Genomic DNA, 24501 nt, shown 5'->3' with positions numbered 1-24501 from the left:
TCTACTGCTGCTTTCACAGGCCATCAACAGGGAGCTGGGTCAGGAGTGGGGCAACTGTCACATGAACTAATGTCCACATGTAATACTAGCTCTACAGGCAGAGGCTTAGCTGGCTATGCCACAGGGCCAGGCTCCTCCTCCGCCTTCTCCCACACACTGAGGTTTTAAATTCAGTTTTGAATCAGTTACATAAAGAGCTCTTTGGGGTTGAGTGTTGGACCAACTGGTTATGATGCCCCACATTCCGTGTGAGAGTACCCCGATTCCACACCCAGCTCTGTTTCTGCCTGCTGATTTCTGCTAATGCAGACTTGAGAATACAGCAGTATAGGGCCCAGCGCACTAGCCTGGCAACTAAAGTCCTTGTTGTGCACGCTCTGGAATTCCACATGGGTGACAGGTCGTTTCCTGGTAGCCCTGCTTCCCATCCAGCTCCCTGCTTGTGGCTTGGGAAAGCAGTCGAGGACGGCCCAAAATCTTGGGACCCTGCACCCACATGAGAGACCCGGAAGAGGACCCTGTCTTCAGACTGGCACAGCTCTGGCCATTGTAGCCACTTGGGGAGTGAATCATCAGACGGTAGATCTTCCTCTCTGTCTCTCCTCCTCTCAGTATCTCTGACTTTGCAATAAAGAATACCTCCTTTAAAATAATGAAACGAATAGGGCAGCATGCCAAAAGAGACGATGCACCCACACACACATGTGCAAGACCACCAGTACACTCCTGGCTCCCCTGGCTTCAGAGCCTGTCAGGAGCCACTGTGAGCAACTGGGGAGTGAGTGAGTACATGAGACCTTTCTCTCACCCTCTGTCTCTAGCTCTGTTTCCTTTTCAAAAAATAACATTTGTACCGGTATTACTAAAATAGATATTTACTTCCTCATCTCTCTTTCCACCCCCAGGTTCTCTGTCATTTACCATGGGCCTTCTCAGACTCACAAAGTGCAGAGATTGGTTGAATATACTCAATATAAGTTTAAAATCCAAGCATGTAATGAAGCCGGTGAGGGACCACTGTCCAGCGTCTATATTTTCAAGACAACCAAAACCCCACCAGGCACACTTAAAGGTAAAAAGTGTTCTAAGCCACGATACGAAGGTTTACAATCCTTTGGATTCCAATAGGTTCTATGGAAAAACTCAGCAGTAAGGTTCAGCTTAAATAGTCAGTTGCGTAGTATCCAGAGACTAGTCTTCATTATGGCCTCAAAGGGCAGTGCAGGAGTTCATGAGACTCTAACTCAGCCAACGACTCTACCCCAACTACCATTTTGAACATCAAGAAGTTAAGCTCCCAAAAGGCTAAGCAACTCAGCTAGTGGACACCTTGAGTCAGTGGCAGAGTTAAGGTCGGAATCAGACCTTTGCTTCCCATCACAGTGCTCCTTTGACTCTCGCGACATCCATTCCTTGCTAGACCTTTTATTTTCTGAAATGGATTATTACATAAAACATCGGTTCATAGGTGTGATTCTCATGACTAAGTAGTGTTTTTAAAAGGACCATGGAAACGTAATAAATTTAACTTCTGAGACTTGGAATTTACTCTCCTTACTCAAACAGTAAAATAAACTGCTATCTGACATAACATTGAGACCATTTATAGTCTTTGGAGCCACAGCGTCAGGGGACTTTTCCTCCCCAGTTGTGATACTTAGCTGCGTAGTCAGTCCACACACGAGGCCCATCCCTGTTATTAGACAATTTGTCATCAGTTTAAAGCAAATGAACGTATTAGAATTAAATACGACATAGGCCACAAGAACGCATTTTCTCTCTTGCTGACTAACGTCTTACATATTTGAGCCTATTTTTCTTGAGGCGTAGACAGACTGATAACATGAAACAATAAACCCTAACCTTCCTACAGTTGCTACCACTGCAAAAGAAGATTAATACATGTGAAAATGCTCCCAAATGCATCACCTACCTCTATCACCTATATAGAGATAGAGATAGCTATATAGAGAGATGACATAGATATAGGTATAGAGATATACATATAAACATAATACAAATATAGATTAGCTATGGATATGGGTATAGATATAGATATAAATGTAGATGATATAGTATACATATAGATGTACAATGTAAGAGGTTATTCCGGTAGTGATTAGGTAACAGTGATAAAAGCTGTAATAAGGGTTTGTTAGAAAATCTAAACATGTATTATTATAAGTTGATATTTTTACATTTCTTACAGTTTTCTTTTAAAAGATGTATTTATTGGTGTTGATGTGATGACATCTGATGCTAATCCTCCACCTGCTGCCCTAGCATCCCATATGGGTACTGGTTAATGTTCTGGGTGCTCCATTTCCCATCCAGCTCCCTGCCTGCATGGTGGAGAAGCAGCACATAATGAGCCAAGGCCATGGGCCCCTGTACACACATGGGGGACCCAGAGGAAACTCCTGGCTCCTGGCTTTGTGATCAACTCAACTCTGGCCATTGTGACGTTTTGGGGAGAGAAGCAGCAGATGGAAGACCTCTCTGTCCCTCCTTCTCTCTCTATAAAATTTGCCTTTCAAATAAAAATAAATCAGTCTTTAAAAGATTGATCTCTTCCTTTGAAAGTCAAAGTTATTCGGGGCAGGGGTAGTGGGGAGAAGGAGGGAGCAGATGGGAGAGGGAAGGAAAGAGGAAAAGATCTCCCATCTGCTGGTTCACTCCCAAAATGGACATGATGGCCAAAATGGTTGGACCAGACCAAAGCCAGAAGCTGGCAGCTTCTTCTGGGTCTCCCAAATGGGTGGCAGGAACCCAAATCCTTGGGCCATCTTTCACTGCCTTTCCCAGGCCGTGAGCAGTGTGAACTCAAAACAGCCCCCGCACTGGATGCTGGCAGCACAGGTGGTGGTTTATTTTGCTACACTACACTGCCCTCCTCTTTCACAGTCTTATTACAGTCATCAAAATGCCTGGCAGTACAAGAGACCTTCCAATAAGCCCTGTAACTATATGTGTCTTAGATTAAGCCGCTACACTGCTGATATTTAATGACCATGGAATTGTATGGGGAATTTCAAGGTTCACCTAAGCGTCACTTAGGACAAAGAGTTCTCTGAACTGCAATTCTCTTTCCTAGCACCTAAATTGTATCTGCTGAATAACAATACTTGCAAGATCAAATGGGAAACTCTGAAGCCGATCAAAGGAGATCCTGTAATTTACAGTCTTCAACTTATCAACGAAAAGGGAACTGATTTGGTAAATTCTTGCAACTTTATTCTTTTAAAAATATTTATTTAACAGGAAATTCAGAATTACGGAGAAGGGGGGAGATCCAGAGAGGAAGACACTCCATCCACTGGTTCACTTCCCAAATGGTCACAATGGCCAAAGCTGAGCAGGTCCAAAACTGAGAGCCAGGAGCTTCTTCTGAGTCTCCACCTGGGTGCAGGGGCCCAAACACTTGACCCATCTTCCGGTGCTTTCCCAGGCCATAAGCAGGCAGCTGGATTGGAAATGAAGCCGCCAGGACTAGAACTGGCACCCATATAGGATGTGGTACCACAGATGGATGATTAGTATGTTACACCACCGCTCTGGCCCGACAGATTTGTTTTTTCAATGTATCTTGCTTCATACCCTGATAGACACTTAATTCCTGTCAAGGAGTATATTTTTACAGAATGCTTAACGTAACTAAATCGTATCCAAAAGTCTCATCTGGTTGCGAAAATTTATATGCATAACACATGATAGGGACAATTAAGCTTATTAAGTCAATTAGCTTGCTACTATTGCACCATGGGCATGTCTTGGTTCCTCTATTCACGGTCAACACCTTAATTCTAAATCAAATGCAATTCAACTTTAAGCCAAGTCAGAGCCAGGCCAAAGCCAGGAGCCAAGAACCTCTTCCAGGGCTCCCACTAGGGCCCCAAGTTTTCAGGCCATCTTGCACTGCCTTCCTAAACCATTTGTAGGGAGCTAGATTGGAAGTGGAGCAGGTGGATCTCCTACTGGTGCCCATATGGATCCAGTGTTGCAGGCAGTGGATTAACCAGCTACATCACAACTGACCAGCTCGTGGAGAATTTCTCAGAAAAACTTTGTTGTGAAGATGTTCATGTAATTCGTTTATTTCTGTTTTTCCTATTGCTAAAAACCACACATTATCGTTCTATGTGGTAGGGAAATATAATGTTTCTCTTCATTCCTTTTCCCTCAGATTTACAAAGGGCCGAACACGTCATTCAGGTTTTCCAACTTACTCTCAAGTTCCAATTATCGCTTCAAGGTTTGTGCTGGCCGCCAATATAAAATCTCCACTGGAATTCGAGAGATCTGGGGGCCGTACAGTCCCTGTGCGCTTCTTCCAACTCAGAAGGCTCATCCCAGGGCCGGCAAAGGTGGCAGAGGAAACAGAGGCAGTGGTCCTGGGCAAGGGAAAGGCCTCAAGGCCAAAATAGAAATAAGCGACAACACATTTGTTTTAATCCTGGTGACAGGATTTGCACTTGTTGCCATTCTGTGTGCTGTTATGATCCAGTGCCTGTTAATAAGCAGTTAGTCTATATTTCTACTTTTGCACCATACTAATTACATCAAATACAGACCTTGCTATATACCTCTCAACTGTGTAGAGTTCATTTTGTATAAATCTACGTTAATATTCAATGTACATCTTTTATATAAAAAAGAAATTCATTGTAACAGCAGTTTTTTTGCAGGAAATAAGTTAATTTTAATTTTTCAAAGGACTCTTACAAAGCGTTTTTTTAAGATGTATTTTTATTGGAAAGGCAAATCAGTTTATGGGGAGAAGCAGAGACAGAAAGATCTTCAATGCACTGGTTCAATCCCCAAAAGGCCACCTTGGCCAGACTGCACCCATCTAAAGCCAGGAGCCAGGCACTTGTTCTGGGTCTACCATGCGAGTGTGCCTCTTATTTCCGTCTGGTCCAGCCCTAAATCTTGTATGTATATTTAGACTGAACCAGTGACTGAATGAACTCTCCATATTTCTCTGTTTCTTTGTCACTCTGCCTTTTAAATAATCTTTTTAAAAGTATCTACAAAATTTCTATACTGTAATATTGATTGATTGATTGATTGATTGATTGAAAGTCAGAGTTACAGAGAGCAGAGAGTGATTATCCTTCCGCTGGTTCCCTCCCCAAATGGATGCAATCACCAGGACTATGGTATACTATAGCCAGGAGCCAGGAGCTTCCTCTAAGTCTCCCGTGTGGTTGGCAGGGGCCCCAACACTTGGACCACCTACTGCTGCTTCTCCAAGGCTTTTTCCGGGGAGCAGGATCAGAAGTGGAACAACTGGAACATGAACCAGTGCCCACATGGCATGCCAGAGACACAGGCAGCAGCTTTGTTAATTACAGTGCTTGTCCTGTAGCTTTTTCAAAGTAACATATTCAGTCATTGACTTGTACCCTGCTACCCACTTTGAATAGTAAGGAAATACTGATTTACAGCAACTTGCTATAACAGAAATAGAGAAAGTCGAAATAGGAGAGTGGGAGCCATTTTATAGCATTCTAAACTCTTTAAATGCATCCTGTATTGGTTCTCTTCTAATAAGAATAATGAAATGTTCTATATATGATGGCTCACACTTTTTCATTCTTATTAAAATCAGTTGCTTTCCCGTAATTGGACTTACATCCATCTCTAGTGACAATGAAGTACCTATTTTCTATTCCCAAAATCTATCTTCCAGGAACTCTTTTGGCAACCTTGCCAGAAACTATCTACTACCTTTGTTGAAAATGTTTGAAGAGTATCTCCTACTCTTTAATTTTCTCTTTGCACTTTAAAACCGAAAATCCCTAACTCAAAATGAAAGTATCTGATTCTTATAGAAATAATTTTACATATTGAATACTGAATATTATTGAATATTATACCATCATTGAATATTATACCTTTCATTGAATATTATACCATCACTGACATAATATAAAATGTAGAATACGGCAAAAAGTACTGGTAAATGTTCATAGGCATTGGCCCAGCATTCCTCCACTGTGAACAGCCTGAATGGCACCATGTGACAGGTGGCACTTTGTTTCTGCCAGCACAAGAGCTGGTCTGCATCTATGCAGTCCTCTATCCAAACACAACAGATCTTGTCCACTTGCATCCCACACAGGGACTTGCCAGACTGGTTTGATAACCTTGCATGACATTGGATGTCGCAAAGGGAAATGCTATTAAATATAAAAGCATAACCATAGAAACTAAACACTGAGATAAAAAAAAATGATTTTTTAGAAACTAAAGGAAACACAAGATAGCAGAATAGTACTCTCCCATAATCATCCTTCTGCAGAAATACTGAGTTGAGCCACTATCTGGACAAGAAAATCAGCTGAGAGAACCAGAAGAGTAAAGAGGGCAAGGAGGACAGATTTACTTTAGCCAAATCACCCCTCTTCCAATCCTAGGCAGCAGAGTGTGAGGTAAGACACTGTAGTTTGATGGAGCCTATCACGGTATATCCCAATGCCAGACAGTCTCTCAACGCCTTTAAATCCAGGCTGATACTCGTGGACTGAGTCTCTGCATCTTCCTCACATTCCCATCCACATCGCCACAAGATGACTTCAGGGCCTTGGGCCCAAAATCACACACAATGGCGGGCTGACTGCAATGGCCAGGAGGCTTAGATTCAAGCCAGGCTTGGCATCAGCATTGGCAATCACAGGATTCCAGCCTGGCACTCTTTTCTGGCCATGGCAATCTTGGGTTTAGGGTACTCCCTAGCACTGCACTGGGTTTAAATTACAATAGAAATCTTCCAGTACTTTCTGGAGACACTTATTGTTAAGGGTATCCCCCAGACAAAGACAGATGCAAAGGCTAGAATAAACACCTTGTCAATATGCAGAAATCAAGGCGTAACTGTAAGACTCAAGAAGTAGGCAGGAGCTGGTGCTGCGGTACATTAGTACAAGCCACTACTTGCATTGTTGACGTATCAGAGGCATGCTGTAAGTCTCAGATATTCTATTTCTTTAAAAAAAATCAGAGCTACAGGAAGAGGAAGAGCCAGAGAGATATGTCTTCCATCCAGCAGATCACTCCTCAAATAGCCACAACAGCTGGAATTGGGTGGTGCATAGGCAGGAGCTTTTTCCAGGCCTCCCACATGGGTGTAGGAGCCCATCTTTCACTGTTTCCATAGGTGCATTAGCAGGGAGCTGGATAAGAAGTTGACCAGCTGGTACTTGAACTAGTGTTCATATGACATTGCCCACATTATTGTTAGTTGCTTAACCCACTGCAGTGTATGTGTTGTATGTCAGCCTGATTATATATTCTAATCCAGCTTGCTACTACTATTCCTGGGGAAACAGCAGAAGATGTCTCAAGCACTTGGGCCCCTACCACCCATGTGGGAGACTGAGATGGAGATGCAGTCTTTTGCCTTCAGTCATTGTGGACATGTAGCAGTGAACCAACAGTAGAAGACCTATCTGCTTCTCCCTCTCTCGTCTGTCTCTCCTCTATCAGTTTGTCTTTTAGATAAATAATCTCTCTAAGAAGCTACTCAAGGAAACAGAGGTCACTTAACAGACAAATAAAGTCTCAGTCACTGACCTTAAAAATGAATATGCATGGGCTCGGCGGCATGGCCTAGCGGCTAAATTCCTCACCTTGAACGCACCAGGATCCCATATGGGCGCCTGTTCTAGTTCCGGCAGCTCCACTTCCCATCCAGCTCCCTGCTTGTGGCCTGGGAAAGCAGTTGAGGACAGCCCAATGTACTGGGACACTGCACCCGCGTGGGAGACCTGGAAGAGGTTCCTGGTTCCCGGCTTCAGATCGGCGCGCACCTGCCCGTTGCGGCTCACTTGGGGAGTGAATCATCGGACGAAAGATATTCCTCTCTGTCTCTCCTCCTCTGTGTATATCTGGCTGTAATAAAATGAATAAATCTTCTAAAAAATGGATATGCATGAAGATTCTGACAAAATATTCAAAACTGCTATTTTTAGGAAGCTCAGCAAGACTTTCCGGAACCCCAGCTGTAGGCAACAGCCTAGTTAGACTTCTGCCTCGGCATCTGTTACACTCCTGGGAGAAAAAGAGCTGATAGCTCGTGGGCATCCTGGGCTTCATTAATGCCAAATTTGTGTTAACTATACCAGTGTGCCAGTATAGTCATCTATTTTTTTAATATGTGGCTAGCAGACACCTGCACATCAACAGACAGGATCTGGGAACCTGCGCCAAGTCCTGGGTAGGCAGACAGCAGAGGACAGGGCATGGGGGGCTGTGGATTGCTCAGGGAAGTGGGTCTGGAGATGTATGGGAGGGAGGACTGCTAAGGGAGAACATGACAGGTGAGGCGTGACTTCTGGAGGACTTCCACCAACCTGGCTACTACACTTGTAGGTTAACAAGGGTGCTAACCTTTGGGTGGTTTAAAGGAGGGAAGCTGGAGGACCTTCCGGAGACACACCAATACAACCTCCCGCATGGGAGACCTGAGCTGGGATTGTTGGTATCAACCACCACCTGCCAGTGCACACAAAAGCCATGTCTTAGGGGCCTGTCTGGCAGGACTCGACCACAGTAGCTGCCAGGGAGTGTTGGGGGCAGGGTGTGGACCATGATAAGCTGGGCCATGACACTAACCAGCTCATGAGAGAACTGTGTCTGGGAGCAGATTCTGTAGGGAATCGTGGGCTCACCCCTAGGGGACTGCCATACCAGCTGGTTTGCTCAAGGGCTGGGGTGGTGATGGGCTGAGCTAGGCATGACCATGGAACTCAACAATACTCACAGATTCTGGAGTTGGGAGCAGACCAAGCTGGTCCAGACTGTAGCACCTCACAGGCATACCCAAGAATTGGGTGTGACTAGGTTGGGCCACAACATCCACCAGCACACATAAAGGCCAACACTGGGGGCTTAGGACCCGCTTTGATGCATGAGATCTGGGTCTGAGAGTGGACCTGGTGGGGGAGTTAGGAGAACTTCCCTGGTGGGCCTTAGCTCCCGCTGGTGAGCACATGAGTGAGGGCTGGGTGTTGGTCAGACTGGGCAGAACTACTTCACTTGTTGGCAGGTGTGTGGGTTGTCTCTGTAAGGGGTGTAGCTGGCAGAGCCAGGCCACTGGCACACTTGCATATGTGGGAGACAGAATATGTGGGAGCCTGGCATGTGTAGGAGACAGAATGGGGTGTGCTCCATGCTAGGCTAGGCTAGGCTAGGCTATTACATCTACCAGTTTTCATGAAAGCCAGGGATGGGGCAGGCTGGGCAGGGCTAGGTTTCAGCACCTACCAGTAGGAGTTGGGACTGGGGTTGGGCCAGGCCAGGCCACACGGTAGTATCTGATGGCAAAGGCAAAGAGAGGTGATGGGTTATGCCATGCTAGGTCGTGGCAACATCCAGCATGTGTAAGATCTGTGGCTGGGAATGAGCTTGGTCAGAGAGCTAAGGGAACACCCAGCTAGACTGTAGTTCCCACTAGTGAACACGAGCACTAGAATGGGGGTGGTGAACTGGACTGGACATGACTGTAGCATCACTTGGCATCAGTATGGACCGGGTCAGAGATGTGCCAGTCTGAGACAGACTGCAGCACCTACTGGTAATCACAAAGCCGGCATAGGTGTAGGACAAGCTAGGCTAGGTATCTGTACCCACTGAAGCATGGGAGAACTGGGTCTGGGGGTGGACCAGGCAAGGCTGGACTGTAGTACCCAACAGTAACAACCTGAATGGATATGGACCAGTCAGGTTGGGCCAAGGACCCACCAGTGTGTGTGAGCTCTGGAAGGTGACCTGATATAGGACATTGGGGAAGTCATCTGTCAGGACACAGTCCCTGCAGGTGAGCTCAAGAACCAAGGCTGGGAGGAGCCCAGACCAAGCAAGGTTGCAGTTTCCATTGGCATATGTGTGTGTAAGGTCTGGGACAGGCCAGGCTGGGCCAGTTCATAGCACCAACTGGCAGATCCAAGAACCAGGATGGGGTGCAGGATAGGCCAGGTTGGGCCACGCCACCAGCCAGTTCATATTAGGGCCAGGACTGATGGCTGGCTGGGCTGGGCCAGGTTGCGGCACCTGCCAGCATGAGCTGGAACTGGGAGCAGCCTGGGCTGAGCCAGGCTACAGCTCCTGCTGGTGAATGCCAAGGTGAGGTGAACCATGCCGTTCTGGGCCACAGATCCCACAGCACATGTTAGACCCAGGATGGGCAGCAAACTGGTGAACAGGAGAATGTGGACTGGGAGTAGACCATGCTAGGCGGGGCTACAACATCTGTTGACCTGCATGTGAACTGGGTCAGGAGGAGAACCAGGTTGGACTAAGCAACCATCTCCACTGTACATGCATGAGCCAGAGTTGATACAGGTTGGTTGGGCTTTGCTGCATCATTAGCTGGTATGTGCTGGGATTGGGGAAAAGTCCTATCAGACTAGAACATAGAAACACTTGGAAAGTGCAAAATCTGGAGCTGGGAGTTGGCCCAATAGGGAAACTTAGCATCTCTCTAATGGGCTACATCTCCCACTGGTGAGCATGAGAACCAGGGCTGGGGGCAGGTATGGCTACACAAGTAGTCAAACGTTTTGACATGAGTGTGGGCTGGATAGCAGGATTGGTTGACTCCAAGTGCCCATTGATGTATATGAGAGCTGAATGGGATGTAGGACAGATTGGACCAGTCTGATGCACATACCAGCAGGCACAGGAACCAGGGCTGGAGGTAGGCCTAATGGGGGTTATTATGACAACTAAACAGCAGTTGCTACTGCTGTATGTGAGGACAGAGTGGGCAGAGGACAGGGTTAGGCTGGACCACATCATCCATTGGTTTGCATATGAGGTGGGGCTGGAGACAGAACTATCCAGGTGACTGCAACCACCAGTGTGTGTGTAGACTGATGTGGGTGACAGACTGAGCCAGTGCTAGCCACAGGGGCTAAAACACACAGGACTCAGGTTGGATCACCTCTGACAAGATTTCTTTAGGAGTCCCCCCCCCCCCAACTAGATCATTGGACTCAGAACTCCAACCACAGTGAAAATCACAGGATCTTTGGTCTGACCTTGGAGCACATGTGTCAGAACTGGGTCGCCATGGTTGTTAAGGCCTGCGTGGTGGATGGCATCATGGGGGACATGACAACCAGTTTATTGAGGCCTGCCGAGGACATCTAGCACCATGGAAAGCAGAACAAATTGGACAGCTCTCCTGGACAAGTATCTGGGCAAATCGAGATGCTAAGGTGGACTATGTCAGCCAATGGGCCCTGGAAGGATTTCCTCAACCTTGGACCTATGAAATCAACAACATTGTAGAACCATCAAAACCACTTAAGCAGTGTCCTCAGAACAAGCTCCACATTGGGGACCCTGGGAGGACACTGGGTGGCCTTCACCCAAGCCTGTGTACTGAGGCAGTTGGGTTGTGGGGAGTGGCCTTCTCCCCTACTCTCCACTTCCCCAGATACCAGAAGAAAAAAGGAGATTGAATACAGTTGTTTAATCCACTTTCTAACATTCCTCAACACCCCCTCAGCCCTAATTGGGGGTCCACAAGGGCATTCATCGCTCTCAACTATGTAAGCATCTTCAAAAATAAAATGAATCATTAAAAAATAAAGAAAAATATTTCAAGAAAATACAGAAATATGGTACATGACAGTCAGGTATGGGGCATCACCAAGCCTTCCCACCAAATAAAGACAGGCCAGAAGTAGGCCACTGAGGACTATAGATGGTTGCTAGGGACCTGCAAAAGACAGGACACTACACACACAGATCAGTAAGAGAGCAGCAAACACCTGTTTCATGAGAAACCAACATGTACCCCTATGTTCATAGCAGCACAATCAATAATTGCAAAAACTTGGAAGCAACCGAAATGCTCATCAACAGAAGACTGGATAAGAAAGCTATGGTTCATCTACTCCATGGAATACTACTCAGCTATTAAAAAAAAAGGGAAATGTAGTTCTTTGTGGCCAAATGGGCCAAACTGGAAACCATAATGCTAAGGGAAATGAGCCAATCCAAAAGGTTAGATATCACATGTTTGCCTTAATTTAAGATGAAATTATGTCAATCTGATAAATAGTCTCTATAAATTGTAGTATTGTATTTCAGCCTCAAATAGCCTGTATCACATGCAATAAGATATTGTGATGTAATCAATGAACCAACAATCAATGGGAGTCACACTGCTTATGCTCTACATCAAAGAATTGTAAAACCTAATCTACTTTTAAGACCCGGTTCGGGCCTTGGGTTTGGGGGCAAGTGCCGCTCCTCACAGTGTGGCGGCTGTGGGGGGTGCCCCTACCGGGTCGGACCCAATGCTGGGAGCTCATGCCAAAGACACTGTCGCAAGGCAGTGAACGAGTCCTCGGCCTCACCCAGGACCCAAGAGAGCTCTTTCCTCAGGGCAAGTGCGCCACGAGGGAACTTGGGAACTGGGTTAAAATTCCTAGCTCCGCCCAGCTGCTAATGTCTTGGGGCTAGGTGAATTTGGGAGGGGTTCGGGCCTTGGGTTTGGGGGCAAGTGACGCTCCTCACAGTGTGGCGGCTGTGGGGGGTGCCCCTGCCGGGTCGGACCCAATGCTGGGGGCTCAGGCCAAAGACACTGCCACAAGGCAGTGAACGATTCCTTGGCCTCACCCAGGCCGGCCTGCTCTGGTGTTTTTTAAGATATGTTTGCTGCCTGGGGACACCCATGACTAAGTCCAATTTTAGTGCAGGTGAGTAGTGAATCTTGGGTGATTCCCAGTGACAGGGTCATGGAAGTTTTAGGCATGTGTGGGGACTGAGACCTGGTGGTTTGGAGGGAAGTACCCAGGAGACAATTACGGTTGGTCAGATACACCAACCCAATTCGGAATACAGAAATGGCCTGTTTGCCTAGAACATCACTGATCGTCACACACCAGCACACACCAATACTATGGATGGGGACCTCTTTGGCAGTGATGGGTACCATTACCCAACTGTTTGGTGGAGTGGTGGAGTGGTCACATTTGGCAGGGTCAAGACTGTATCCAGCACGCGAGAGAACTTGGTCTGGGGGTAAACTCTATGGGGTTGTGTGGGCCCAACCCTGTGGACATACAAGTTCCCCTGGTTGGACACCCTAACAGGGTTGAGGTTCCCACCAAGGGGCGCGTGTGCTCGAATGGGGGCTGTATTCTATCTAGGAAACAGTTGTAGTCACCTGAGGCACTAGTGTGGGCTGGGATTGGATGCATATGACCCCAACACCATCTGGTGTCATGGAGAACCAGGGTAGATGTGGGACTGACTAGGCTGGGTCTCAACCCCCTACTGAACCATGTGTGAGCTATATGTGGGTATGGACGAGCCATGGCTGGGCTGAAACATCCAACAACAAGAACCAGAATGGGGTGAAAGTCAGCCAAGAAAAGCCACTGTTCCTGCTAGGACAGGAGGTGAACTGAGTAGGGCTGGCTCAAGGACCCCCTGGTATGCGCAAAATCTGGCACTGGGAGGGGTTCTGATGGAGGAGCCTGGGCAACTCCTCTGGCAGGACACAGTCCCTGCAGGTAAACACAAGAAGCATGATAGGAAACAGGCCAGAATAGGCCATGGAAAGTCTCCCACTGGCATACATTCGGCATGGGTCAGGGGCAGACCAGGCTGAATCAGTTCATGTCATCCACTGGCAAATCCGATCACCAGAACAGAGTGTGAGTGAGCCGGGTTTGGTTGCGACAAAACCAGTACACATTATAGAATGCCAGGGTGAGGGTGCCTGTACTGGATTTGACTGCAGCACCCAACCAGCACGAGCGAGATCCAGGAAGGGAGGGACAGAGCTGGCAGGGGGATTAAGGGGCTGGTCCCCTCGGCAGACAGCTACTCCCACTGGAGAGCGTGGGCTGGGATGGAGACAGACCAGACTAAGCAAGGCTGCAACACCTGTGCGCTGCATGTGGACTAGATCAGGGAAAAGCCAGGCTGGGCTGACTATTCCTGTGGGTGCAAGCATAAATTAGAGCGGGTGAGGGATGTTTGGGCATGGCCGCAGCATCAGCTGGCAGAAGCTGGCACTGGGGACTAATTCTGTCAAGTCAAATCACAGAACCACCTAAAGAGCGCATAAACCGGGACTGAGAGAGACCTGGGAGGGAAAAATTGGGTTCCCCCTTCCTGGGTCATTAGTCCCACGGGAGGGCATGAAAACTAGGACAGGGGCTGGGGTGGCTAGACAGAGAGGCACTCAACACCATCCGAGAGGGCTGGATGGTTGAGTGGGTTAGATGGAACTAAGCTTTAATACCCATTGACAAATACAAGAGCCAAATGGGATGGGGGACAGACTGGTCTACTGCTACACATACTGGCAAACCAGCGTAGGGGGTGGGCCTGCTGGGGGTTATTGTGGGTCGCCCCCACTAGGCTGCAGCTCCCACTGGTTGATGTAAGGGCCGAGTATGTGCTGGGCAGAACCAGACTGGACTGCAACACCCATTGGTTCCAGTGCAACTCGGGACTGAAAACAGAAACAACACAGCAATTGCAACCACCAGCTGATCGGGGTGATGGACTGTGCCGGGCCCTGTGCTTGCTAGAACATACAAGAATCTGGTCTGGGAATACCTCAAGCTTTCTTTGGAGATCTCCCCAATCGAACTGCTGGACTCAGAACGCTAACCAAGAAAAGACAGAAGACAGAACAGGTCAATCATTCATCTCAGCTATATGTTGGCAGCGAAATATGGGGCAAACAGAGACTTTATGATGGACCATATCAATCAGTGGACGACCTCATCGAGCGAAACTGGCAGCGATTCATAACTGGAGAACTATTAAAACCACTTGAGCAAATATCTCAGAGCATGCCCCACATCCGGGACTTGGGGTGGGCGGGAAACCGGGTGGGGCTTCTCCCTCAATATCCCCCTTTACCTCAGATACACGATGGAAACAATATGGACATAATAGTATTACCCACTTCCCTATCCCCCTGAACCTTTCTTTTTTAACCACAATTAACTATGTAAAGATTGTCAACAACAACACAATAAAATTAATGGGGCGGGAGAGCAGAGAAATCTTCCATCTCCTTAGAATGTGTGAGGAAGACGTGTAGTATAATCTATGTTAACTTACAGACAACAGACTCGAATCAGCGTTAGACAATAGTAAAACTACAAAGACATTCAGGGGGAATCAAGAGTGATCCTGACAACCTCTTAAGAGGAGGTCATATGCACAGAGCAGGGGGAACCCCAGAGTAGAACAGGTGGACAGGAGGAAGCTTGTATCCCAACCCTGGAGACTCCCGGCTCCTCACCAAGGACTATCAGTACGGGCACCAAGGACTACATCCCAACTGCCAAGGAGACCACAGGGAATTGGAGTGCCTTCAGAGGCCGAGAACTCTGAGGTCATCCATCCCCATGTGGATCTCCCACATGGGATGGAAGGAGCCCAAATCCTTCCTTGCAGGATCCAAGGTCATCGGAACAACAGCCAGGAGCCCTAAGCGCTCTACAGAAACAGAAGAACAGTACACTCCCTTTGGGACTAGGGAGAGGAGCTTTCTCTGGTCCTTACTTAGTTCCAACTTTGGATCCCCACCCTCTCTTGCAATGACCATCAGGGCCGCTCCTAAGGTCCCCTTCCCCCCCAAAAAACAAACAAACAAAAATTAGAATAGATCAACAGAGAACAACAAGGGAAGCTTAGAACCAGACAGATAACAGTCAGCGTGGACTCACACATACCTTACTAGGTAGGACACAAAGATTAGTTACTCCTCACTAGGGTATTGAAGATTTCTCTGCACACCCCTCCTAAAACTGTTCTGCACCTAAACTGTTGACATATGCCTTGTTAGAGTTATAAGGCAGGTTAGACTACCCTAAAATCTACCAAGTTCAGCAAAATTATGCTTCAACACCATAAACTGCTAAATACAAAAATGAAAATAGACATGAGACAGCTGAATAGTACCCAATAGCCATTTTAAAGTGGATAAAAGCCAGTTGTATAGAAACTAAATTGAAACGTAAATGAAGTAGGCACAGGATGTAGTTAAAAAGTTGCATTTTTAACAGATTGGTTACTCAATACCATTTCAATTAATTCCAATGTTGTAAATTGTTGTGGTTGTTGTGCTGGGGCTTCCAATTGATTGGGATGATACTCTGCCAGCTCTACGTTCAGACCACAGATGGTCTCCCCAAGAAACCGTTTAATGTATCTGGAAAATAAGATGCTGGACTCCATGCTTGATATATGTTTGCAACGAATATTGACTGGATTTGATCTGAAATACTGCAACAAGGTGGAGGAATCCACCATGGGGGGAGGACAGGGAGAGGGGTGGGGGAATCCCAGAGTCTATGAAACTGAGTCACATAATGCAATGTAATTAATAAAAAATAAATTAATTAATTTTAAAAATATTATTAAAATTAACTTATTTCCTGCAAAAACTGCTGTTACAATGAATTTCTTTTTTATATAAAAGATGTGCATTGAGTATTAACGTAGATTTATACAAAATGAACTCTACACAGTTGAGAGGTATATAGCAAGGTCTGTATTTGATGTAATTAGTATGGTGCAAAAGTAGAAATATAGACTAACTGCTTATTAACAGGCACTGGATCATAACAGCACACAGAATGGCAACAAGTGCAAATCCTGTCACCAGGATTAAAACAAATGTGTTGTCGCTTATTTCTATTTTGGCCTTGAGGCCTTTCCCTTGCCCAGGACCACTGCCTCTGTTTCCTCTGCCACCTTTGCCGGCCCTGGGATGAGCCTTCTGAGTTGGAAGAAGCGCACAGGGACTGTACGGCCCCCAGATCTCTCGAATTCCAGTGGAGATTTTATATTGGCGGCCAGCACAAACCTTGAAGCGATAATTGGAACTTGAGAGTAAGTTGGAAAACCTGAATGACGTGTTCGGCCCTTTGTAAATCTGAGGGAAAAGGAATGAAGAGAAACATTATATTTCCCTACCACATAGAACGATAATGTGTGGTTTTTAGCAATAGGAAAAACAGAAATAAACGAATTACATGAACATCTTCACAACAAAGTTTTTCTGAGAAATTCTCCACGAGCTGGTCAGTTGTGATGTAGCTGGTTAATCCACTGCCTGCAACACTGGATCCATATGGGCACCAGTAGGAGATCCACCTGCTCCACTTCCAATCTAGCTCCCTACAAATGGTTTAGGAAGGCAGTGCAAGATGGCCTGAAAACTTGGGGCCCTAGTGGGAGCCCTGGAAGAGGTTCTTGGCTCCTGGCTTTGGCCTGGCTCTGACTTGGCTTAAAGTTGAATTGCATTTGATTTAGAATTAAGGTGTTGACCGTGAATAGAGGAACCAAGACATGCCCATGGTGCAATAGTAGCAAGCTAATTGACTTAATAAGCTTAATTGTCCCTATCATGTGTTATGCATATAAATTTTCGCAACCAGATGAGACTTTTGGATACGATTTAGTTACGTTAAGCATTCTGTAAAAATATACTCCTTGACAGGAATTAAGTGTCTATCAGGGTATGAAGCAAGATACATTGAAAAAACAAATCTGTCGGGCCAGAGCGGTGGTGTAACATACTAATCATCCATCTGTGGTACCACATCCTATATGGGTGCCAGTTCTAGTCCTGGCGGCTTCATTTCCAATCCAGCTGCCTGCTTATGGCCTGGGAAAGCACCGGAAGATGGGTCAAGTGTTTGGGCCCCTGCACCCAGGTGGAGACTCAGAAGAAGCTCCTGGCTCTCAGTTTTGGACCTGCTCAGCTTTGGCCATTGTGACCATTTGGGAAGTGAACCAGTGGATGGAGTGTCTTCCTCTCTGGATCTCCCCCCTTCTCCGTAATTCTGAATTTCCTGTTAAATAAATATTTTTAAAAGAATAAAGTTGCAAGAATTTACCAAATCAGTTCCCTTTTCGTTGATAAGTTGAAGACTGTAAATTACAGGATCTCCTTTGATCGGCTTCAGAGTTTCCCATTTGATCTTGCAAGTATTGTTATTCAGCAGATACAATTTAGGTGCTAGGAAAGAGAATTGCAGTTCAGAGAACTCTTTGTCCTAAGTGACGCTTAGGTGAACCTTGAAATTCCCCATACAATTCCATGGTCATTAAATATCAGCAGTGTAGCGGCTTAATCTAAGACACATATAGTTACAGGGCTTATTGGAAGGTCTCTTGTACTGCCAGGCATTTTGATGACTGTAATAAGACTGTGAAAGAGGAGGGCAGTGTAGTGTAGCAAAATAAACCACCACCTGTGCTGCCAGCATCCAGTGCGGGGGCTGTTTTGAGTTCACACTGCTCACGGCCTGGGAAAGGCAGTGAAAGATGGCCCAAGGATTTGGGTTCCTGCCACCCATTTGGGAGACCCAGAAGAAGCTGCCAGCTTCTGGCTTTGGTCTGGTCCAACCATTTTGGCCATCATGTCCATTTTGGGAGTGAACCAGCAGATGGGAGATCTTTTCCTCTTTCCCTCCCTCTCCCACCTGCTCCCTCCTTCTCCCCACACCCCCTGCCCCGAATAACTTTGACTTTCAAAGGAAGAGATCAATCTTTTAAAGACTGATTTATTTTTATTTGAAAGGCAAATTTTATAGAGAGAGAAGGAGGGACAGAGAGGTCTTCCATCTGCTGCTTCTCTCCCCAAAACGTCACAATGGCCAGAGTTGAGTTGATCACAAAGCCAGGAGCCAGGAGTTTCCTCTGGGTCCCCCATGTGTGTACAGGAGCCCATGGCCTTGGCTCATTATGTGCTGCTTCTCCACCATGCAGGCAGGGAGCTGGATGGGAAATGGAGCACCCAGAACATTAACCAGTACCCATATGGGATGCTAGGGCAGCAGGTGGAGGATTAGCATCAGATGTCATCACATCAACACCAATAAATACATCTTTTAAAAGAAAACTGTAAGAAATGTAAAAATATCAACTTATAATAATACATGTTTAGATTTTCTAACAAACCCTTATTACAGCTTTTATCACTGTTACCTAATCACTACCGGAATAACCTCTTACATTGTACATCTATATGTATACTATATCATCTACATTTATATCTATATCTATACCCATATCCATAGCTAATCTATATTTGTATTATGTTTATATGTATATCTCTATACCTATATCTATGTCATCTCTCTATATAGCTATCTCTATCTCTATATAGGTGATAGAGGTAGGTGATGCATTTGGGAGCATTTTCACATGTATTAATCTTCCTTTGCAGTGGTAGCAACTGTAGGAAGGTTAGGGTTTATTGTTTCATGTTATCAGTCTGTCTACGCCTCAAGAAAAATAGGCTCAAATATGTAAGACGTTAGTCAGCAAGAGAGAAAATGCGTTCTTGTGGCCTATGTCGTATTTAATTCTAATACGTTCATTTGCTTTAAACTGATGACAAATTGTCTAATAACAGGGATGGGCCTCGTGTGTGGACTGACTACGCAGCTAAGTATCACAACTGGGGAGGAAAAGTCCCCTGACGCTGTGGCTCCAAAGACTATAAATGGTCTCAATGTTATGTCAGATAGCAGTTTATTTTACTGTTTGAGTAAGGAGAGTAAATTCCAAGTCTCAGAAGTTAAATTTATTACGTTTCCATGGTCCTTTTAAAAACACTACTTAGTCATGAGAATCACACCTATGAACCGATGTTTTATGTAATAATCCATTTCAGAAAATAAAAGGTCTAGCAAGGAATGGATGTCGCGAGAGTCAAAGGAGCACTGTGATGGGAAGCAAAGGTCTGATTCCGACCTTAACTCTGCCACTGACTCAAGGTGTCCACTAGCTGAGTTGCTTAGCCTTTTGGGAGCTTAACTTCTTGATGTTCAAAATGGTAGTTGGGGTAGAGTCGTTGGCTGAGTTAGAGTCTCATGAACTCCTGCACTGCCCTTTGAGGCCATAATGAAGACTAGTCTCTGGATACTACGCAACTGACTATTTAAGCTGAACCTTACTGCTGAGTTTTTCCATAGAACCTATTGGAATCCAAAGGATTGTAAACCTTCGTATCGTGGCTTAGAACACTTTTTACCTTTAAGTGTGCCTGGTGGGGTTTTGGTTGTCTTGAAAATATAGACGCTGGACAGTGGTCCCTCACCGGCTTCATTACATGCTTGGATTTTAAACTTATATTGAGTATATTCAACCAATCTCTGCACTTTGTGAGTCTGAGAAGGCCCATGGTAAATGACAGAGAACCTGGGGGTGGAAAGAGAGATGAGGAAGTAAATATCTATTTTAGTAATACCGGTACAAATGTTATTTTTTGAAAAGGAAACAGAGCTAGAGACAGAGGGTGAGAGAAAGGTCTCATGTACTCACTCACTCCCCAGTTGCTCACAGTGGCTCCTGACAGGCTCTGAAGCCAGGGGAGCCAGGAGTGTACTGGTGGTCTTGCACATGTGTGTGTGGGTGCATCGTCTCTTTTGGCATGCTGCCCTATCCGTTTCATTATTTTAAAGGAGGTATTCTTTATTGCAAAGTCAGAGATACTGAGAGGAGGAGAGACAGAGAGGAAGATCTACCGTCTGATGATTCACTCCCCAAGTGGCTACAATGGCCAGAGCTGTGCCAGTCTGAAGACAGGGTCCTCTTCCGGGTCTCTCATGTGGGTGCAGGGTCCCAAGATTTTGGGCCGTCCTCGACTGCTTTCCCAAGCCACAAGCAGGGAGCTGGATGGGAAGCAGGGCTACCAGGAAACGACCTGTCACCCATGTGGAATTCCAGAGCGTGCACAACAAGGACTTTAGTTGCCAGGCTAGTGCGCTGGGCCCTATACTGCTGTATTCTCAAGTCTGCATTAGCAGAAATCAGCAGGCAGAAACAGAGCTGGGTGTGGAATCGGGGTACTCTCACACGGAATGTGGGGCATCATAACCAGTTGGTCCAACACTCAACCCCAAAGAGCTCTTTATGTAACTGATTCAAAACTGAATTTAAAACCTCAGTGTGTGGGAGAAGGCGGAGGAGGAGCCTGGCCCTGTGGCATAGCCAGCTAAGCCTCTGCCTGTAGAGCTAGTATTACATGTGGACATTAGTTCATGTGACAGTTGCCCCACTCCTGACCCAGCTCCCTGTTGATGGCCTGTGAAAGCAGCAGTAGAGGGTGGCTCAAGTCCTTGGGACCCTACATCCATGTGGGAGATCCAAAAGATCTCTTGGCTCCTGGCTTTGCAACACCTAGCTCTGGCTGATGCGGCCATTTGGATTGCAACCAGTGGCTAGTCTCTCTGTAACTCTGCCTTTCAAATAAAAATAGTCAACCTTAAAAAAACCTCCTAAATGTCACCTCAGTAAATCAAAACACAAGGAGAAAAATAATACATAATGTGATGGCAAAATGTTGACTTTCATGTCTTTTTTTTTGTAGTTTCTGCACCCTGGTGCTTAATACATACTAAAGGAAAAGGAAGAAGTATTTTGCAAGCTGAACGCATAGAGTTAAATTATAAATAAGAATATAAGGCAGCATATCTAACGTGTCAACAGCTTGCTTTCATGTTAAGTCACTGAAATGAATTTTGTTATGAGCAATACAGCTTTAAACCAGTTTATTATAACATGCATTGAATAGTAAAAAAAAAAAAAAAGCTCACCTGCCAGATGGATTACACATGAACAAGTTGTAGTTTATAAGGTTGGAAAGTAAACCTTTGGCTGAAGGGTAGCCCCACTTGAGTCTGAGGCTCTGGTGTCCATAGACTACACAATCAAGTTGTGGCGGTTCAGGTGGGAGTGGCTTCGTTCTGACTCTTACTGCTCGACTAAAAGGGCTTAATCCATATTGATTGATGGCTTGAATTCTGATTCTAGCGGTAAGAAGAAAAAATTAAGATGTATTAATTTTTGAAAATTTTATATTTATTTGAAAGACAGATTGACAAAGAGAAGGAAAGACGCACAGAGAGAGTGATAGCGATAGAGAGAGAGAGAGAGATCTTGCATCTACTGATTTACTCTGTAAATGGCTTTAATGTTTGGAGCTGAGCCGATCTGAAACCAGGAACCAGGAGCTTCCTCCAGGTCTCCCACATGGGGGCAGGAAGGATTTGAGCTGTTCTTTGCTGCTTTTCCAGATCCTAAGCAGGGAGCTGGATCTTAAGCGGAGCAGCCAGGACAGAAACATGCATCCATGTGCGATGCTGGCCCCACAGTTGGAGGCTCACCCTAGTACACCACAGTGTTGACCCTAAGATATATTAACTTATATTTATTAAAGAAAGCCATTTTTGACATGTAAGCCAAACTCCTCGTACCCTAGTGGGGGACATTAGCCACAGTAGTATACTAATTATCAAAGACAAGCATTCAAAACAAAACATGATTTTCATTATGTATTCACTATTATGGATGAGAAACATAAATTGGTTCTTGGTAATATCCCCATTTCTCTGATATTGTAGAATTGTCTTTCAAAGGAAATATTATGCAGAGGATGTAAAAATGCAAATGGAACTCCACTCAAAGTTCGTAAAAAGACGTTTCCATCCACTCAAAGAAATATGTAAGTGACTTACTTGTATGTGGTGTCAGGCTGTAAGTTTGTCAGAACATACTGTGTTACTCTACCGACAGTCAAAATGTTTCTGTCTCCGTAGTCAATGTTATATCCGCTGATTGGAGAACCATGGTCGTCTGGTTCTTCCCACTGAATGGCAATGCAAGATGATGCCAATTTGGCAGAGACTTTCTTTTCAACTTCATGTAACATCGGGACCACTGCTGGTGCAGTTGCTGGTGTGGTTCCTATGCCAGCTACTCCAAACAGGCCAACTCCATCTGTATTTAGAGCCTGGAAAAGGTATGATTTCTTAGACATTTTCCTTCATGTGTGTGAATAGACCGTTTTGTTGTCTAGCAAAGTGAATGTTCATAAACTCCTACGCCAACACTATGTTTTGTTTAAAGATACTGAAATATATGCTGAGACTTCTGGACTGCATGTGTAGGAAGATGAGGAGCGTGTATATGAGAACAGAACAAAGAGCACTCGTGTGGATGTTTTGGGACAAACACACCCAAGCCAAACTCCTCAGCTGCCCCGCCATACATCCCCTTTGCCAACCTGCCTCTCCAAGTACTAGTTTGTACAACTCTAGTAAGCTCTCACAATCAGAAAACCGGTATAGAAGAACCCGAGGTTGCATCGTATATTTTTACTTCTCTACAACTGTACCACACGTTTAGCTCATGTGACTTTCCCTAAAGTTAAGGCAGAAATGTTGTCAGAACAATCCCTTGTGTTACTCTGTAATAACCACAGCACCTTCCCTTCCTCCTCTCCCTGACTCCCAGCAGCTACTAACTTGTTCTCCATCATTTTGCTTTTGTCATTTCAGGCATGTCATATAAATGGAATAATTTAGTATGCAAAAATTACATGTTTCTTTTAGTCAATATAATTCCCTTGACCTCCCTCAAAGTTAGGGTGTTTTTCAGCAGACTGTTTCTTTCTCCTGTTGAGTAGTGCACCATGGTGTGACATGGATCTGTCGAAGCACATTTGGGTTGTTTCTGGATTTTGGCTTTTACAAATAAAAATGCTGTGAGCATTCATGTACAGCTTTGTATGTGGACATGTTTTCATTACTCTAGGATTAGTACCCAAGATTTCTAAGTATATAGAAAGTGCATATTTTGCTTTTTTTAAAGATTTATTTATTTTTATTGCACAGTCATGTATAGAGAGAGGAGGAGAGACAGAGAGGAAGATCTGCTGATTCACTTCCCAAGTGGCCACAACGCTTGGGGCTGAGCCAATCCAAAGCCAGGAGCCAGGAACTTCATCCAGGTCTCAATGCACAGGTGCAGGGTCCCAAGGCTTTTGGGCTGTCCTCAACTGCTATTCCAAGCCACAAGCAGGAAACTGGATGGGAAGTGGAGCTGCCGGCATTAGAATTTGTGCCCATATAGGATCCTGGTGTGTTTAAGGCAAGGACTTTAGGGGCTGGGCCACTACACAGGGCCCTGATGCTATTAGTGTTTTGTAATTTAGCCATTACGACAGGTGCTTTATGATGTCTCACTGTATATTCCCTAATAAGTTAATAGTGCTGAACACCTTTTCATATGCTTGTTTGGCACCTACATATCATCTTTAGTGAATGATCTGTTCAAGTTTTGTCTATTTTCTAACCAGGTTCTTTCAACTTTTTTTTTTTTTCCGGAAAATAAGATATACAGAGAGGAGAGACAGAGAGGAAGACCTTCTGTCCGATGATTCACACCCCAAGTGAGTGCAATGGCCAGTGCTACGCCGATCTGAAGCCAGGAGCAGGAGCTCTTGCGGGTCTCCCATGCAAGTGCAGGGTCCCAAGGCTTTGGGCTGTCCTTAACTGGTTTCACAGGCCACAAGCAGGGAGCTGGATGGGAAGTGGAGCTGCCGGGATTAGAACCGGCTATGATATGGGATCCCTACGCGTTCAAGGCGAGGCCACAAGCTGCTACACCACAAGCCGGGCCTTCTTTGAACTTTTAACTGCCTAGTTTCTGGAGTTC

The 24501-nt window shown here is 45.6% G+C and overlaps 2 protein-coding genes across 3 annotated transcripts in view; one reads left to right on the top strand and one right to left on the bottom strand.

Annotated features, from left to right (window-relative positions):
* LOC101524192 (fibronectin type III domain containing protein 3C1-like) overlaps window positions 1-4582 on the top strand; it is a 51194-nt gene extending 46612 nt beyond the window's left edge. For both annotated transcript variants that reach the window (XM_058659021.1, XM_058659022.1), the window contains 3 exons: window positions 906-1072; window positions 3095-3216; window positions 4184-4582. In XM_058659021.1, coding sequence (XP_058515004.1) covers window positions 906-1072; window positions 3095-3216; window positions 4184-4525 — 631 coding nt within the window. In that variant the 3' untranslated portion in view covers window positions 4526-4582. The remainder of the gene's footprint in view (window positions 1-905; window positions 1073-3094; window positions 3217-4183) is intronic.
* An 11943-nt stretch (window positions 4583-16525) lies between these two features.
* Window positions 16526-22789, bottom strand: LOC131478577 (fibronectin type III domain containing protein 3C1-like). The gene is made up of 5 exons (XM_058658887.1): window positions 22521-22789; window positions 21600-21812; window positions 20036-20202; window positions 17892-18013; window positions 16526-16924 (listed from the first exon to the last, which is right to left on the bottom strand). Exons 1-5 carry the CDS (start codon window positions 22712-22714, stop codon window positions 16583-16585), a joined length of 1038 nt encoding a protein of 345 aa, XP_058514870.1. The 5' UTR covers window positions 22715-22789; the 3' UTR covers window positions 16526-16582.
* Window positions 22790-24501: the final 1712 nt, after the last annotated feature.

Source organism: Ochotona princeps, chromosome X (assembly GCF_030435755.1).
Source record: "Ochotona princeps isolate mOchPri1 chromosome X, mOchPri1.hap1, whole genome shotgun sequence".
Lineage (NCBI taxonomy): Eukaryota > Metazoa > Chordata > Mammalia > Lagomorpha > Ochotonidae > Ochotona > Ochotona princeps.
The sequence above is the reverse complement of the archived record's forward strand: the minus strand, read 5'-3'. Positions and strand labels throughout refer to the sequence as shown.

Bases quoted from the DNA above. Each gene is read 5' to 3' on its own strand.
- LOC131478577 (XM_058658887.1), bottom strand. From the start codon at position 22,714: ATGTTACATGAAGTTGAAAAGAAAGTCTCTGCCAAATTGGCATCATCT. The intron at 21,813-22,520 runs GTAAGTCACTTA...TCTTACCGCTAG, and splicing joins CAGCCTGACACCACATACAA to AATCAGAATTCAAGCCATCA. The intron at 20,203-21,599 runs GTGAGCTTTTTT...TTCCACCCCCAG, and splicing joins ATGTGTAATCCATCTGGCAG to GTTCTCTGTCATTTACCATG.